At 37.2% G+C, this 19,183-nt stretch overlaps 1 protein-coding gene and 1 pseudogene across 2 annotated transcripts in view; one reads left to right on the top strand and one right to left on the bottom strand.

Annotated features, from left to right (window-relative positions):
- The window catches only part of EXOC6B (exocyst complex component 6B), a 682,873-nt gene that overhangs the window by 286,285 nt on the left and 377,405 nt on the right, over nt 1-19,183 (top strand). For both annotated transcript variants that reach the window (XM_006151262.3, XM_006151263.3), the window contains exon 7: nt 15,077-15,253. In XM_006151262.3, the coding sequence (XP_006151324.1) occupies nt 15,077-15,253 (177 nt within the window). The remainder of the gene's footprint in view (nt 1-15,076; nt 15,254-19,183) is intronic.
- Nucleotides 11,562-12,306, bottom strand: LOC106735149 (40S ribosomal protein S3a pseudogene; annotated as a pseudogene).

The following is a 19,183-nucleotide window of genomic DNA, read 5'->3' on the forward strand; positions in this document are numbered from 1 at the left end:
ACACCAATGAATAGTATTATTTTTCTTGGAGATACTATTACTTTTCTTTTAGTTTTTGTTGTAGGGCATATGTACTCACCAGAGGGAGACAGAGAGAGAGTGGATGAAAAAGGGAGAAAACACTCATATTCAGGGGAGAATGGCCATACCACAATCCCTTTCCCTCCAGTCTCCTCTTGAGACTTTGGGCATACATGCACACATCATGCCTGGCACGATTTTTAAGTCACAGGGTCTGGAACTTGAACCAACTGGTCATCCATATGGGATCCAGTGCCACCTCCACACCACCTGCTGGCTCAAGGGACACTAGTACATTTTGATCACCTTGATCCATTTTCGTGTTTAATGAGTCCCAGCAAGGGCCAGTTTATTCCTGATATACCCTCATTATAGAATGCAACTTTTCAGAGTTCCAAACACAATGAAGAGTATTTAAGGCCATTCTTTCCTGATGACACTTGGCTTTTATTCATGTTTTTTAATCGATCGCCATTATCAAAGTGCTAATTAGCTACTTTGCTACCCTTCCTGTTATTGGCAAATGTCCTCAAAGGAAAAATACCTACAAATATTGATTTCTCTTCTTCATGCCACTTCTCCTTCCTAGATTCTGGACTGACATGTTTTCACCATCTTGTTAACTCTCTGATGCCTTTTAGCAGATGATGTTTATATATATAATATTTTATCTACATTATCTGGTTCACCATTGGCAGAAGTGAATATTTTTTCTCTCTCTCTCTTCTTTTTATTTATTTATTTATTTATTTATTTATTGTAAGTTTATTTACTTATTTCTTCTACGAGCAAGAAAGGCAGAGAGCGTGAGTGAGCGCATCCAACAGAGTCTTGATACTGTGATCCACCCCCAGCCTTCAGGCAGCCCAGGGTCATGGGCAAGTGAGTGCCTGGCATGCTCAGGAAGGTCTCTAGACTTGTGTTGGGAATCTTCCCATGTGGGATTGTCTCATAGAGTGTCATGGTTTACTGCTGTGCTACTATCTGCCCTAGATATTTCTTTTTTTAATAGTTTATATTCACAACTTTTATAAAATTATCATAGTGTATATATAAATTATGTTTTGAAACTAAGCATAATATTAAGACCATGTCTCCATGTAACTAAATATCCTTTCAAGACTTTTTTTTGGAGAGGTTTTTGCTATAGGGCACATGCGTTTGCCAGAAAGACAGAGAGAGACAGAGAGACAGAAAGCGAGAAATCGTCCCCCAGGGGAAATGGTCATACCGCAATCCCTTCTCCTGCATTCTCCTCTCAGTGTCTTGGGCACACATGCACATACACCCGGTGTGAGTTTAAGCCACCGAATCCGGTACTCAAATTATGTTCAATTACATGGGAGTTCAGTGACATAGCCATTATGCTAACAGCTGGTCCCTCAAGACATTTTTAATTGAATAATTTTTCTTCATGTTTATTTTGTATAATCTCCTTTCTTTTTTTCCTGATGCAATTCCCTATTAGTAGACATTTAGATTTCCTCATTTTCTTTTCTTTTTATTAGCTACATAATATTTTCAGATTTGAAATTATTTACAGACCTTTTACTTTACACATTTATGAATGTAAACTTGGCTGTTCTTACTGGACTAGATACCTGCTGTTATAACAAAATTAAATTTTATTAGAAAGATGAATAGGACCCTTTAACATCTTGAAACACCTGGCTTTTAAGTTAAAACTGGAAACAGAAGCTTGTGCGAGTGTATAGTTTTACACCTAGCAATAAGAAAACACATGTCCATCTGATTTTAGGAAGATTTTATATGTTTCAAATGGGTCTTTGGCCCCAAGCCATTTTTGCTGTCATTTTTTTTATGAACTTGGTTCTCTTTTTCCTTCTTATAGAAAGTCTGTTTTTTTTAATATTGTTTTTTAAGCATATAATGCTATTCAAAAGGATATTGTAAATGGTGTCTTAAAATTGTGTCTCAATCCATTAAAAGAACACATAAAACATCATAACACAAAATATGCAGTAGCTAGTCAGAACCACAGAGTTAATATTAACCATCTTCTAGCTCTGCGTAATAACCAGATTCCAATGACCATCACAAAACAGCACATTAATTTGTTTGGTTTTTTGAAACAAACCTCATTCTCTTTTTTTTTTTTGGTGGATAGGATAAGGCACTTAAAAATCAGTTGTCATTTTCCTTTGGTAGATCCTGGACTGACATGTTTTCACCCTCTTGTTAACTCTCTGATTCCTTTCAGCAGATGGAGTTTATATTTTGTAGACAGATAGTCCAAATCAGAATTTTAATTGCTTTGTTTTCATTAAATCTTGTAGTCTACTCCTAAGTTTTTGTGAGACATTCATATCAGCCTTTTTATTTATTTTCATAAGCTGGATCTTATTGGTAATGCTTGGTCTTTCATACATTGGCTGCATTGCAATTTTTACTGTTCTTTTCAACGTGGTCTTTTTTTAGGAATAAGTAGGTCCCTCTCTTCTCTGGTACTCTGCCTAGTTGTCCATTATGGTTCATCAGAACTTGCTTTTCATAGGAAATTGAGATCAGTCTTTTTATTCATTTTTATAAGCTTGATTTTGGTTCTATTTGGTCTTTCATAGGCTGGCTATATTGTAATTATGCTGTTCCTTTCCTATGGCACTTCTATTTTATTTATTTATTTTTTGGAGAGATTTTTGCTATAGGGTGTGTGAGCTCACCAGAAAGACAGAAAGCGAGAAATCACCCCCCTCCCCCCAGGGGGGATGGACCCGCTGTAATCCCTTCTCCATTCTTTTTTTTTTTTTTTTTTTTTTTGAGAGATTTTCACTGTAGGGCGCGTGCGCTCGCCAGACAGACAGAGACATTAGAGACAGAAAGCGAGAAATCACCCCCCAGGGGGGATGGTCACGCCGCAATCCCTTCTCCTCTCGGGATCTTGGGCACGCACGCACACGCGCCCGACGTGAGTTTTAAGCCACCGGGTCCGGGACGCGAACCGCGGTCGACTGCATGGGAGTCCAGCGACATAGCCATTATGCTAACTGCTGGTTCCCAATCCCTTCTCCATTCTTCTCTCGGAATCTTGGGCACACACGCACATGCCCCTGACATAAGTTTAAGCCACTGGGTGTGGGACCCGAGCTGCAGTCGACTATGTGGTATTCCAGCGACATAGCCATTACGCCAACTGCTGATCTCATCTATGGCACTTTTTAAAGGAGAAGGTAGTAGGAGTATGATTTCCCCATTTGATATTCTTCTTATCTGAATGGTGTGGTCCATGAAAAATACACCTGTGTAAGCAGGACGCTATTGGTAAAATTAGAAAACATTAGTTTATGCAAAAAACAACCTCATTTTCAAATTCTTGCTAAGTGCCATTCACAGTACTAGTTACTCTTACATAAAATCAAGTAAGTGATTTTTTTTCGAACTTTGAATCATTAATGAAAACTTTCCATGTGGACAAAATTTGACTTTGGAATCTTAAATTTTGTATTTTTCTTTATTTGTCCTTGTAGCGAGTACAGCATAGTAACTTACATTGTTTTCTTGATAATATTTCTATCCTTTAAAGATTGGGTCTCTAGATAGTTTCTGTGTTAAAATGTGGGCCTGCATTTTTGTTTTTATAATTTTTATATTTAAGGTTTATAAACTACAATGTCATTTGTATTCTTTTTCTAGATTTTCTTTATTAGTATCTTATATAATGTGTTAATGGATCATACCAAATATTTCTTTACATTTTATTTTTTGCGTGTGTGCATATGAGACATTTGTCATATGTGCTCGGTCTCAGCAACCTACATACTCAATAACTAACATCAAGCAACTTTACTGGACTCCTAAGATCATTCTCCATCTTCAAGGTAATTTACAGGATGGGAGAAGTATGCCCTGACTTTTCTTGTAAACCACACGAAAGGTACATGTTTCCTTTGTTAAAAATTGGTATCCTTCATCATTCTCTCCTCTTCACAAGGCAGCTTGGAGTATTGCCCTTCACTTTTGATGTGGTCTTTGAATATCTTCTCTTCGTTGAATTTCTTACAGAAGGCTTTATTTGAAACAGAATGTTTAAATCCAAGTGTGGCTTTCTAACACATAATTTTTTTTTTTCATTCAGTGCCTTGTCAAGTAAGTTATGTCAAATCTGTTATATAATTTTTTGGTACAAACACACGAAGAGAGAAAAGAGCAAGTGGATGTGGGAACATAGTTCTAGTGACTTAGTGTGCATACTCACACTTTATTTTCAGACCCTCCTTAATTTTCCTTGGGGAAAACTAATTTTCAGGTAAACATTATGTCACAGTAGATTACTTGGCTTCAAAGAAATGACCAAATAGATCTGCATATCCTACTTCTTGCCAAAATTTAAAACATAATTTTTTTGTTTTTTAGCAAAGAATAGTTTTCTCTTTATGGAATGTGTGCCTAAGGATTTTGAATATTCAGTATGTACTACTCAAGGTTCTATATTTTGATAAGATTTAAGAAACAGAGAGAGCACTTTATAATAATTTGGTGAAGATGGTAGAAGGAAGAAAAGAAATTTGCTTTTGTTATTATTTCAACTCAAATAGTGTACATATTCATTATTATAGGAGTTATTGAGTTTGCATCAAGTACTGAGTTTGTATTGAATATCTCATTAGAAAGATTTATACTATTTTATGTCTTTATTATTATTTCATTTTCATTTTGAAGTCTGAGGATAATCAACATTTTTAAAATGAATTTATGTTGTTTAAAGTGTTTAAGAATAATAAATATGTAGAATTAAAGGCTAGAATTATGTTAAGAATCTCCAAATCTTCTTTTTTTTCTATAGGTAAACTAAAAATCACCCAAGGTCACGTGACTAGTTAGTTGCCTTTAGAACCACAAGTTAGGCCTCATGACTATTTCTCTAGTGTTTTTTTGTTTTGTTTCTTGGCCTCATAGCCCTGTTATTTTATCATAGAAATTAATTATTTTTCTTTTCCTGTGCAGAAATATATCAGAAATAAAATCCTTCCAATAGAAAATTCCAAATTAGAACCTAATTAGATTCCTATTCTTGTATGATAGGTTACTCCAGAGAGAAAACCTTACACTGCATTTGAAAGAAAGTGTTATATAAGATTGGGATATTTAGTATGTTTTTAGAATTGGAAGCATTTGTCCTTTGGGAGGTATTAGTAATGATGTTTTATTATTTCTTTTTTTAGACTTACCTAATATTTTTCCTTCTACTCCTCCCAATCTTTCTTAGTTCCTTTACATCCCCTCATCCCCACTCGAATGTAATCTTCAGAGTCTGGAATGGATTTCAAAGTGTAGCAACAACACTTGGGCAAAAATGACTTGTTCCTGAGATACTTTTGGAAAAATAAGTATCTCCTCTGCTTCTTGAGACCCTGTTAGTTATTAGAAATGTATTCTAGAATTTAAAGGTGCAAAGACGGGACTCACCTAGTTCACTAGAAGGAAGAGAGTGAACAAAGATTGATCTATTACATTTTTCATTTTGCAGAAAGAGTAAGTTAGAGTGGACAATCGTGGAATTATTCTTACTGTTTAAGTATAGATCTTGGGACCACCAGATGGCATAATGGTTACATTGATGGACTCCCACATGGTCAACCACAGTTTGAGTCTTGGACCTAGAGATTTAAAACTAACGCTGTGCGTGTGTGTGTGTGTGCCCCCAAACTTCCAAGAGGAGAATGGAGGAGAAGGGATTGCAGTGTGGCCATCCTCCTGGGGGGTGATTTCTTGCTTTCTGTCTGTCTCTCTGGTGAGCACACTTGCCCTATAGCAAATATCTCTCTCTAAAAAAAATGAATCTCAAGATGTTAATTATGTACTTTTTATTGTATTTCTTCATTACATCCATGTGGGCTCCCTCTATGAGACTTTTTGTTATAGGTCTTGTAAATAGAATTTTAAAAAGGTACTTCATAGGTTGTTTATTTACCAGAAATAGAAGGGACATGAAAGCTAGCTTATTATGCAGTTTGATGATATATCATGACTATACAACCTGATAACACATTTATTAGATGTTTACTTTTTAGATCTGATTTAGATTTATTTGACTGTGAAAAGTGCTCTAAAATTTGTATGAATTGTTATGCCTGGTTAGAAAACATGTATATTTGGTGGATACATACTTATTCCTTTCTTTTTCTTTTTCTTTCTAATACTGTCTTTTGGGGGGAAAAGTTATAGAAAATAGTCTTTTGTTTGTTTGACCTATTTTTATTTTATTACTTTATTTGATTTTCTTTATTACTGTGGAAACCTAGAAATAGAATGTGAAATTAACGGCTTAATTGATACCATCATATAGTTGAAATTACTAGTTTAATTGAAATATTAATTAGGAATATGTATTTTTTATTTATTTATTTTTTATTTATTTATGCTATCCCATAAATCCCATAAAATTTATTCATCTCTTGTCATACTTTTTGCTCCTTTAATTACATAATTTTATATGACTGTCTTTGAGCTTACTTATTCTTACTGATCGAATCTGCTATTGAAGCTTTGTGTTGAATTTTTCAGTTTATTTATTTATTTATTTAAATTTGCTATAGGGCACATGAATTCTTAGAGAGAGAGAGAGGGCAAGTGAGAAAGACTCTCCAGGGGGAATGTCCATGCTGCAGTTTCTTCTCCTCCATTTTCCTCTTGGGATTTCAGGTATGGATGCATATGCGTCTGACTTGTTTTTCAAGCTGCCATGTATGGGCCCTGAACTGCATAGTTGGTCATGTGAGATCTAGCCACCTTAACTATGTGACCATGTATTCTTTTTTATTCTTATTTATTTATTTTTTTTGGAGAGGTTTTTGCTATAGGGTGCGTGCGCTTGCCAGACAGACAGAGACAGAGAGACAGAAAGCGAGAAATCACCCCCCAGGGGGATGGCCACGCTGCAATCCTTTCTCCTCCATTCTCCTCTCGGTATCTTGGGCACGCACGCACACACACCCGGCCTGAGTTTTAAGCCACTGGGTCCAGGACGCGAACTGTGGTCGACTACATGGGAGTCCAGCGACATAGCCATTACTCCAACTGCTGGTCCCGTGACCATGTATTCTTTATCTCTAGGATTTCTATTTTCCAATTTTTGTTTCTATTTCTTTGTCAAAATTCTCTTTTTGTTCACTAAATATTTTCTAATTTCTTTAATTTTCTATCTGCATTTTCTTGTATTCTACACTTCTTTTTAAAGTGTTGTTAAGGGTATGTGTGGCTCACTGGAGAGAGACGGAGACAGAGACAAAAAGTGAGAAAGCACCCTTCAGGTAGGATAGCCACACCACAGTTCTCCATTCTCCTCTTGGGATTTTGGGCATGCAGGCTATTTTTCCAGCTTTTGGACCCAGGAATTGAACTGCACAGTTGGCATGTGGGATCCAGCTGCCTTAACCACCATGTCACTGGCTAGTCCCAGTTTCCTAATCTTCTTTAAGAGGATTATTCTTAATTCTGTCACTCATTTCATGTTTCCATTTCTTCTGGGTCTATTACTAGAGGTTTATTGTTTCTTTTGGTGGTGGTGTATTTTCTTGATTTTTCGTAATCCTTTTGTCCTTATGTTAATGCTCGTGCATTTGAGGAGATGTCCACTTCTTCTGGCCTTTGTAGGAATTCCTTTTATGGTGACAGACCTTTAATATTTAAGACCAAAAGTTAACCCCTGACCTGAAGCTGCTTTCCTGTCTGAGGCAGCACAACAGCACCCAGGTTGTGAGGGAAGCTGGCTAGGGGGTTTGGCCTGGAAAACCCATGGACCCTGTTTCCATAGCAGGATGCCATGGGCTAGTTTCTCTGGTGTGGAGCCTGCTAGCAGGAGTGCAGAGTATCTACCAGGGTTTGCACTGTGAGCTCCACCCCTTTGTTTTTAATTGATCCCTGGTGGTCTAGCTCTGCTGTGCTTCCAGTGCTTCCTGTGGGATGTAGAAGTGAGCGTCCAGAGAAAGTTCTGAGTGGTTGGGAAGCTAAGTGTCTGCATTCCATTCAGTTTTTTCCACTGTGGAAACCTTTCGTTTAGGGTAATTCTGTGTGTGTGGTGCGGTGCCCGATTGGGGGATGGGTGGCATGGTCAAAGAGGACTTTTACCATTGATAGTGGCTTTTCTCAGTGTTCTAACGTGGTATCTTTGCCTCACTCTTGAATCTTGGGATTTTTAGGATCATATTCTTGCCCGTGGATAGTAGTTAGTTTGATTTCTGCTTGGGTGGAGGGGAAGGCAGCGAAGGTGAGGAATTCCTGTTCTGCCATCTTGCTCATGTATACCTCTAGATTTTCTGCTTTTAAGGAAAAATAAAATAAATTTTGCTCTGGAAATATTTTGTATGGCATTATTACATCACAAAATATTATTACAATATACATGTTTAGTAGGAGGTTGTGTTTAAATAAAATGGACCAGAGCATGGCCATGTGGTTATGTGAGCAAAATCCCACATGGCTGAATCCTGGACTCCATGTCTTGAAAAACACACTGAGTGTGGCCAGCAGTGGGCTTATGGTTAAGGTGCTGGATTCCCACGTGGCTGACTACAGTTTGATTCCTGAACCTGGTTGCTTGAAACTCATGCTAGGCATCTGTGTGTCCAAAATGCTGAGAGAACGGAGAAGGGATTGCAGTGTGGCTACTCACTCTGGGGGTGATTTTTCACTTTCTCTGTCTCTCCAGTGAGCACCCATGCCCTATAGCAAAAATCTCTAAAAACAACAACAACAAAAAAAACAACAAAAGAAAAAAAAAAAACACTCAGCAAGTGTATATGTATGCCCAAAATCCCAATGGAGGGGAGAAGTGAAGAGACCGTGGTGTGATGACTCCCCATGAAGAGTGCTTTCTTTCTTTCTCTTTCTCCTTCTTTCTCTCTCTGTTGAGCACACATACCCTCTGCCCCTCTACCCACCCCCCCAAAAAAGAAAAAACTAAAACCAAAAACCAACCGTAAATAAACATTTATTCTTGGAAATGTAATATAATATATTGTTATAAGCTTATTTATTTGTATACAAAGATTAGTGAAATATTTTTGAGGAAAAAAGGCATCCTTAAAAAGTTTATTTTTATGATTTTTAATTATAATTTTTTATTTTGATTTTTTGGGTATATGTGTGTGTATGCTAATTGTAGATAAATATAAAGTATAGATAAACAAAGAGAGACATCTTTACGTATGCATAGGAACTATCCAGGGAGGTCATTCATCAGAATAACAGATGGATGAAAATTCAGACCCATTTTAAAATTTATTTTTCCATTATGTTTATTTTGTAATTTTGCAATTAATATATGCTTATGTGAGAACAAGAGTGAGAGAGTGAGTGTAAAGGAAAAAGATAATGTTTTAAAAGAACTGGGAATTACACTTATTCACAAGAGAGTTCTATAAAAGTTTTACTGTGGTTTCATACAAATTGTAGTGTCTTACCTGTGGTCCACCTTATTGTAGTGAATTCTCTTAGAACCATGAAGTACAGGTTTAGGGACCAGCAGTTGGCATAATGGCTATGTCACTGGACTCTCATGTAGTTGACTGCAATTTGAGTCCCGAACCTGGTGGCTTAAACTCACACCGGGCGCGTGTGATGCATGCCCAAGATCCTGAGAGGAGAATGGAGGAGAAGGGATTGCGGTGTGGCCATCTCCCCTGGGGAGTGAGTTCTCACTTTCTGTCTCTCTGGCAAGCACACCCGCCCTATAGCAAAAACCTCTCTAAAAAAAGAAATTTAGGCTTAAATATGAACTATGGCCTTTCAAAGGGCCATTATTTTTAAAATTTTCAAAGGACTATTATTTTTAACTAATTTTAAAAATGTTAATTTTCCTCATCCTTATACAGTTAAGTAGTGTTAATTATATTTTATCACATCGTTGCCAACTGATCTGCTGAACATTTCTTTCCTGCAAAACTAAAACTCTATACTTACTGAACACCAACTTCCCATTATCCCCTATCCCAGGGGCATGGCCACACCACAATCCCTTCTCCATTTTTCTCCTAGGATCTTGGGCATGCATGCATAGGTGCCCGGCATGAATTTCAAGCCACCTGGTCTCGAAGCATGGTTGACAATGTGGGAGACTAGTGACCTAACTGCTATACCATCTGCTGGCCTCTTAAAGACCTATCTTCAAGAAGATTTTCCCCTTGTTACAGCACCCTGTTACTAAAGCTAATGTAATTTTATTACGCCTCCAATCTATAAGCCTAAGCTTTTCAACTCGTTTCTAATTCCAACGGCCATTTGTATGTATGCTTTTAATCCACCAGAGGTCAGTATTGGGTTGATAAAGACAGGCTTTTGATTCTTAATTTAACTCCTATTGCTAGGTATCTTGAAAGTTATATTCCACAATAAACCTTTATTTAATGACATGTTGGATGCCTCATAGACACTCTTTGACAGTTCAAAAGTGTTAATAGTGACCCTTTAGGTTAACATTTAGTCCTTATTTGGTAGTACTTACAGATTTTCCCCTCATCTTCTAATAGAGCACTCAAGTCCTATGTTTTACAGATATTCCTCCCCTTTCTTCCCAAAGAATTATTTTATTTAACTTTCTTTCTAACTTTCTTTCTTTCTTTCTTCCTTTTAAGTTGACCATTTGACCAGAGATGGGGGCGCGTGTGCGTGCACACACACACACACACACACACACACACACACATACACACACACATACTCACAGAGAAAGAGAGAGAGCAAGCAGCCAGGTCTGGGACTTGAACCATGGTCGGCCATGTGGGAGTCCAGCACCCTTAACCACTATGCCATCTGCCAGCCCTGATATTCCTTTCTTTTATTAAGCCAAATCTTGTTCTCACATGATTTACTTTTGTTCTGTGTTGCTTGTATGTAGTAAACACCTAAATTTACTATGTATATGACACTATGCACTTGGGGCATTCTTAGAATGGTAATGTTTCTTAATTTCAAATACAGAAGAGTTGCACAGGCAAGTGCTTTACTGTTATTTTCTCCTGGATAGCCAACAGTTTTACTGAACTCATATTCTCCATCCTGCACCATAATGGAAGCTGAACCTGTTTTTTTTTTTGTTGTTGTTGTTCTTTTTTAAAAAATGTATTATTATTATTATTTTATACATTCAATCACTATACATCATTTAGCTTATGTAGAGAATTTACTCAATATGAACTATACCTCAAACCAGTCCAGTTGAAAACACTATATACATCATTAACATGTAATAAACCTTTCTGGGTAAGTCTAATACACTTACGCAGAATTCTTCAACATGGATCTTCCACTTAGATCAGATTCTGCCATGTTAAATACTAGGTATATTTCCATTTCTGTATCTTATTCCATTTCTCTACCTGATGCTCTATTCCTACCTGAGTCCAACCTTTCTTTCCAAAACCCAACAAAAAATCTACTTTCTTTAAATGCCTTATCTCAATACTTATTTATGGTGCTTTCTGTCTGTGTTCCTTCTTCTGGTCAAACATCTATTGAATCTTAATTACTTTCTACCAGTCCCATAAGTATATGTTTTTTTTTTTTCCCTATACTGTCATGAATAGGACTTTTTATTGGTCACTATTAAAAGCCTGAACTTTAAACAGATTCTTGGACTGGTGGTTCATATCTATCAGCTCGTTCAACTTTGGCACCCATCTCATCCCCAGTAGCTTTTCCAGAGCTACTACCTTCACCATGAAGCTCCCTGAGTTTTCCCAATTCAAACTTGGGCTTCTTCAGCATTTTTACTTTTCTGATGAAGACATTATGGAAAGGGTAGATGGACTGACAAGCCTTTTCTATGTCTTTTCCAATGCTGTCTGGAATCATTTTATTGACCTCTTCTTTCGAATCATTTGTCTGCATCTCCTGGGTCATGATTTCCATCATCTTCTTTTGGATTTGATAGACCTGCTGATGGTGGGCATAAGAGTCTTCTGTATCTGATTGTTGTGCCATTTTTTTGACCGTGGAACACATTTTGTCATGGCTGAGATCCATGCCATGGAAGTTAGTCAGGCAGTTTTTGCCCTAAACATCCTCAGTAGTTAGCTTGAATTTCCTAAATGCGACTTCATCATTCTGCAGATCTGTAAGGCTCACTTTGAACACAGGATCCTTAAGGTCGTCAGACACAATTTTGGTTCCTTGAGTCCTGGTGAGCAGTGTTCTCCCAATATTTCTTACGTTGAATATAGCAGGTGCTTTCATGCAATACCAATCTTTTTCAGCAAATGGATCAACCACTTTCTTCTTGGCTCTCTTTTTGCCACCTTTTGTAAGGCTCTTATTCTTGTTAACCGCCATGGTGCTACTCAGAGAGCCAAAAAACCCTTAAGTATACATTTTGAATATATAACAGTTTCCTTTGCATCTGTAGTCATAATATGTGAGTATTTATTTTATTGTTCTACCTGAAATTTTAGGTTCCAATATAGCCAGTGTCTGCATAGCAGATCTGCCATGACTGATCTTTTACAGAGTAGAGAAACCTCGATAGTTCTGACAGATCCTAGGTTCTGTAGAGCTTTAGACTACCCCTTGAAGCACTTTAATTTCTAGCATAGGGTTTTCTAGATTTGGCTCAAACTACTTTGCACTCCTCCAAATCGACAGGAAAACCAGATGATAAGTAACAAGAACAAATCACGCCCAGCCATGGTGGCAAAAGTAAGAGGGGACCTCTGTGTGGTGCCGAGGTCTCATGGGATGCTCAAGTTTGGTTCCTCATCCAACCTACACGGGCTGAGTGTGGTGACTGGAAGCCTGGGGCAGGAGGATTATGACATGGCCAGACCCCGTCAAATATCCCCTGAAAACAAACAAACCAAAACAACAACAACAAAAGAAATCATAGGAAACCTGAAATTGTTTTCATAGGATACTTTTTAGATTTTTATTATTTCAAGTTTTCATGACAAACTCACCTGTGACTCCTCCTCCTCTTGATTGCTTTTGCTACACTGGCAATATTTTAACTCACATTTAATCAAATAATATTTATGATGATTTTGTTTTTGCTGTTAATGAAGGAAGATAGTTAAGGGAGCAAGTGAGCCCTCTCTAATAGAGAGCTTGCTTTCTCAAATATGAAAGCTTTAGGAACTTCTCCATTCCTTCTTGTTTTCCCAGAGTCCTTGTTTATGTGGTTTGATGGTCCATAGTTATACTTTGCATATAAAGTAAGTGATGAAGGATTTCTTACTTTTGAGAGGAATAGAGAAAATTTTCTATTTAACTTGGGGTTTCAAATGCTTGGGGGGTATGTGTGTCTTATGAGCAAACCTATATTAAATGCTTTTGAGTGCCTTCTCTCAGATTTTTACTGAAGCCATGTATTTCATGTAAGTCAAGCAAAATATCAACGGGTAATATGCAGAGCAACAAGTTTGTTCATTGATTCAAATCTCTGGAATGTAGATTCTTTTCATTTTCTTGGCAGAAACTAGCTAACATAGTTCAAGTTTTTCTCGGTCTTGTTATAATCATCTCATTTGACTGGGACCTGGATTGATTTCTCTTGTACTTATTATTTATCTCAAAATCGTTAATGTTATTCAAAAGACTTGGAGACTGATTTTTCTCCTTACCTAATATCTACTTGTCACTAAGGAGTAATATTATATATCGGTTAATGGATGTATATTTTGAGATGCCATATGCATAAACTTTGTATTTTGGGATTAGCTATGTATTAGATTATCTATTGGGAAGTAGTTTTAGAACATGCTGGGTTAAGCCAAATTAAACAAGATTTTTTAAAAAAATAGGAATCTCCCAGCATTTATTCTGCTAATGAGCATTGTACATGAAGGCTACATGATATATAGTGTTTCCTATTGATTTGGCCAAACTCTTTTTTTTTTGAGGAAACATTTGCTTATTCTTTGAGGGACTGTTGGTGTAGTGGAAAGGTCACTGATCTGGAGATCACTCTTTTGAGTTTCTTATTTACCACTTACTCACTTTGTGACCTTGAACAGATCCTTTGTCTTCTAGCCTCAGTTTCCTGAATGGTGACTAAGGTCATTTCCAGCTCTAATTCTGGGTAGTTTAATGCCTCTATTGTTGATTGTCCATAGTTAACACTTTCCACTTCTTTTTGTCTGTTGAAACCATACTATCATTTTAGACTCTTTGGTTATATATTCAGAAAAATATATCTTTTAAAACCCTGTTTTCCTGAGATCCTGGTCAGGGAATACTGTTGGATTAGTTAGTTCAAATCACTCTGTAAGATAATTCTTTCTCCTAATTACATTTTATTGGTCTCTTTAAACCCATATGACAGTTTTTAGGAGTCCCCAAGCTTAAATGTATCACAATTAATTTCAATCTCTGTCTTCTCCCCCAACTATTATGGTTTCAGTATGGTATTTTCTTTCATTTACCTAAGATAAATATTAGGCATTTGTTGGGGCCAGCAGCTAAGGTGCTGGACTCCCACATGGCCAACTGCTGTTCAAGTCTCAGACCTGGTGCCTTGAAAATCGTGCCGGGCACATGGGCATGCATGCCCCAAATCATGAGAGAATTGAGAAGAATAGATTGTGATATGGCCATCCCCCTTGGGGCTGATTTCTCACTTTCTTTATCTCTGAATTTCTGTCTCTCTCCTCTCTGGTGAGTGCACACACCCTATGACAAAATGTAATATACACACACGCGCACACACATAGATTAGGCATTTGTACAAATATCTTGGTTACTTAGCAAAAAATGGGTGGATTTAAATGTGTGATGATTTAGTAAGTATGTTTGAAAAGTCTTATGATAATATTTATTGTTTTTTTGTCCTGCATTATCTTAGAAAATGAGTTAGGATAACTTCAGTATTGAAAATGTATAATACATTTATATATTTGTTGTTATTTCTGTATTAAGGCATCATGTTAGTTTTTCTTTAATATATGAATTTGTTCAAAATTAGAAATTCATTGAAAATTTAATTTTATTTCTCTTTCTCCCTTCCTCTTCTTTCTTCTTTTTTCTTTCCTTCTTTATTCTCTCCCCTTTCTTCCTTCTTTCCTTTTTCTCTTCTCTTCTTCCTCTTCCCATGTGTTTTTCTCTGTCCTAGGCCCAACAACAAAGAAACCTGGATAACATCGTCTTGCAACACCCCAGAATAGGTAGCAAGAGAAAATCTAAGAAAGATGCATACACAGTCTTTGATACAGAGATAGAAAGCACTAGTCCCAAGTCTGAACAGGATTCTGGAATTCTGGATGTTGAAGATGAGGAAGATGATGAAGAGGTAACTAACATTTGAAACGTGGAACGGAGACTATTTTTAATATTAAATGTAATATTATTGAGGTATGACAAAGAGTTTATCTGTCTAGTATGATTTTGTGATTTTCTGGATATTAATGGGCCCCGATTTAAAGAAAGTGAAAATACAAATACTAAGATAATTTACATTCTGGTTCTTTCTACAGAGTTTAGATTTTAAATGTACTCCTCCATTTTCAAAAAGATAGTTTTCTTTTTGCTCTCCTGATTGGGTACAATGGATGGAAGAGTAGAGTTTATCTGACCCAGAGATAAGAGGTCTAGGTGCTATCTACTGAAACTGGAACAGAGTTACTTGAGACTGATAAAAGTTAGTATTGGGTCATCGGAAAAGTCATGACATGTTTTTCTGTGCAAAAATGTGTCATGATTTTCCAATGACTCAATACTTCAGAAGGTGAGGAGTGAAGAAATGGATTTCTTTCCCTTGAGAAATTATTCATATTGAAAATATAAAAAGGTTCCATTAAGTTGATATCACAGTTCTGGAGGAAATAAATGTATTGCGATTATGTGGTATCTGGGAATCTTGTGACATATTCATAAAATCTTTTAGACTAGTTCTGTATCACCATCAGGCAAAGAATGAGAATAAATGGCTTAACTAGTAAGTATTTTTGTATTATTATTTGTTGTTGGAAGTATATTTAATATATCTTTAAAAATAAAACTATGATATTGAGATTTCTTGTTAATTTTTTTTCCCTGAACATTTACTAGTTGTATAAACTGGGTCAGATTCCTTGTGAGTATCGTGTTTAGAAACATGAGCTTTGGAGTCAGACAATATATTCAAATCCTGGCTCTGCCATCTTATTTTTAAAAATTACTAAAATGATAGAAGTTACTTTTAAAATGGCCACTGGCATGTGTGAGGAACCATTTACTCCTATACTCTTTAACCTGTTTTTTTCTTCAAGTGCTTGTCTTTTTTTCATGTCTCAGTTCTTCAGATAAAACTGGGATCACTCTTTCTTCCCCATTTAGTCCTCTGTTATTCTCTTGCTACTCTTTCTGACCTTCTCTCTCAAGTGTCCTGAAACTTGTTATTGTCTTACTTTGTAGTGTTAGGTAAATTGTCCGATGTATTGGAACTTTAGTGTCTTCATCTGTTAGGTAAAGATGGTAGTCTCTACCGCTTAGGATTGCGTAAGTACCTGCACCATAAATGGTGGCCTGCGAGCATCAGTTCCTGTCCTACTTCATTTCTCTTCCTTGCTGACTTCTGCAGTGTATCACCACTGTCAGTATGCCTGTTCCTGTTATTCCTCTTTGATTTCAAAAATCAAACTGGCACTGTTTACCTTGTGCTGAAAAGCAAATAACCAAATTAGTTATGTGTCTTGGACATCAGCATGTAAGTTTGATTGAATGTCTGAGGTACTGTCATCTGTGAAGTACTACATTCTTTTATATAGTTTTCATTATTGAAGTGAATTTAAGTGAATAATTGTAGTTACCATTTTTAATTAAGATTTATACCATACTAGGTAGGATATGTCTGTTCTATAAATTAGGTAATGAGTGGTTAACACTTGAAAGTTTCATCCTAATCCCTGTTATACTTGGATACCAAGAGCTCTTCATGGCTCCTTTTTTTTTTTTTTTTTTTTTTTTGGAGAGGTTTTTTTGCTATAGGGCGCGTGCGCTCGCCAGACAGACAGAGAGAGACATAGAGACAGAAAGCGAGAAATCACCCCCCAGGGGGGATGGTCACGCCGCAATCCCTTCTCCTCCATTCTCCTCTCAGGATCTTGGGCACGCACGCACACGCGCCCGGCGTGAGTTTCAAGCCACTGGGTCTGGGACGCGAACCATGGTCGACTACGTGGGAGTCCAGCAACATAGACATTACACTAACTGCTGGTTCCCTTCATGGCTCCTTTTTATTTTATTTTATTTTTTTTTTTTAAATGATAAAGAGTATGTGTGATCATGAGAGAAAGAACCAGAACACTGGTGAGGGGCACCCTTCACAAGTTCTCATCATGCTGCAGTCCTCTTTTCCCACCACTTCAGCCTCTCAGGATCCTGGGTACCTGCCTGCCTGTATGCCTGGCATATTTTCAGTCTGACCAGGTTATCCAAACCTCAGTCAGCCATATGACTTCCAGCATTGCAGGGTGCTTGCATTACCCATGTGCCACAGTGACTGGGCCATGTTTTCCTTCTTCCTTCCTTCCTTCCTTCTTTCCTTCCTTCCTTCCTTCCTTCCTTCCTTCCTTCCTTCCTTCCTTCCTTCCTTCCTTCCTTTCTTTCCTTCGTTTGTTCATTCATTCTGGTTTTGCTATAGGGCATGTGTCCTTATCAGAAACAGAGGGGAAGTAAGAAATCTCCTCCCCCCTCCGGGGGTGGATGGACATGACACAATCCCTTATCGTTTCCTCAGGATTTTGGACATGTGTGCACACACGCCTGGTGTGATTCTCAAGCCACCAAGGTCTGGGACTTTAACTGTGCAATTGGCTATGTGGTATCCAGCACCTCAACCTCCACATCACCTGTTGGTCTGACCCATACTCTTATTAGAACTGAGAAAAGTTTTTTGAGTGTTATCTAATGAACCAGTTTAACCATTTGATTGATAACCCATGGAGATAGAAAAGGATAGAAAGGATTTGATATTCCTGAATATATTTTGGTATTCTCTCTTGCCTGGAATGATGGTATACCAGGCTATATACACCCTGGAGACCAAAGTCGGAGGTATTAGACTCACCACAGATAGTTATATAAGTAGGACAATAAAGCATCAGTTTCAAGATAGATCAATAAATTCCTTTCATTTACATTTTGGGAGGAATCAAGGAAATGAAACTCTGTCAGGCACTATGGCTTATGGAAAAAGAAATCGGACATAGACACAGGCCCATGGATAATACACATCCTGAAGATATGGTTAGATAATGAGATGGCAAGATGAAATATATACATAGCTTTGACCTGTCACTGAGAACCTTCTGGATAAGGACTGTTCTTCATCACTAACTCACTGAAGAGCTTGTGCAAGTCCCTTTTAATTTTGTGCCATGCTTCTTCTTTGCTTTGTCTTATGAGGTCCAGAGGGGGGAAAAAGTGGGACTAGTAAAGCACATCGAGGGGTTCTCATAAAGGAAGCACTATAAAAATATACTTGGAAATCACTATTTCAAAATGGCCCCATATCCCAAATCAAACATACTTCATTATTAGAGATTTGCTGATTGAGCTCTTACAGCAAGAATTCAGCACTTCACTGTCATCTAATGGCATCCTATCTTAAAAAAGAATCCTACCTTATATTTATTTACTTCTCAGTTTGAATCTTCTTCCAGTGCACATTCTTAATCTGAAACCTCATGTAGAGAATTATTTATCTAGATGTCTCCAAACTGGTTTCTTGGCATAGTTCTTGCATGGTGTGAATAAATTCTTCAGATAAGGTCTTTCATGACCCACTGTGACGTTCTGACCTTCATTCTTGTCATTTTTCAACAGACCTCATTGAGAGCAGCATAGTTTTGGAATATTGTGACTTTTAATCTGTGAACATGGTAACTGTGGCATAGAACCCTAAGGGCAGTGGATCCTAATATATTTGGGGTTATATATTATTTTGAAAGTTGTTAAAAATACATAGAGTCTTTTCCCAGTAAAATATGTATTAAATTCACTGACAAAAAGATCTGCATGTAATTTGAAGGGATCATGAAATTCATGTTACCCCTAAGACCCAACTTAAGAATCCATGTGGTAGAGCAGTGCTTCTTGAATTTAACATACATAGGGATAACTTGAGAACTTTTATTAAAATGCAGATTCTGATTCTACAGGTTGGGCATGAGTCTAGATTCTGCGTTTTTGCAAAGTCGCAAATGAGAGTAGTATATCTGGTCCCTGGGCACACTTTGAG

This window comes from Tupaia chinensis, unplaced genomic scaffold, assembly GCF_000334495.1.
Source record: "Tupaia chinensis unplaced genomic scaffold, TupChi_1.0 Scaffold000316_1, whole genome shotgun sequence".
NCBI lineage: Eukaryota > Metazoa > Chordata > Mammalia > Scandentia > Tupaiidae > Tupaia > Tupaia belangeri.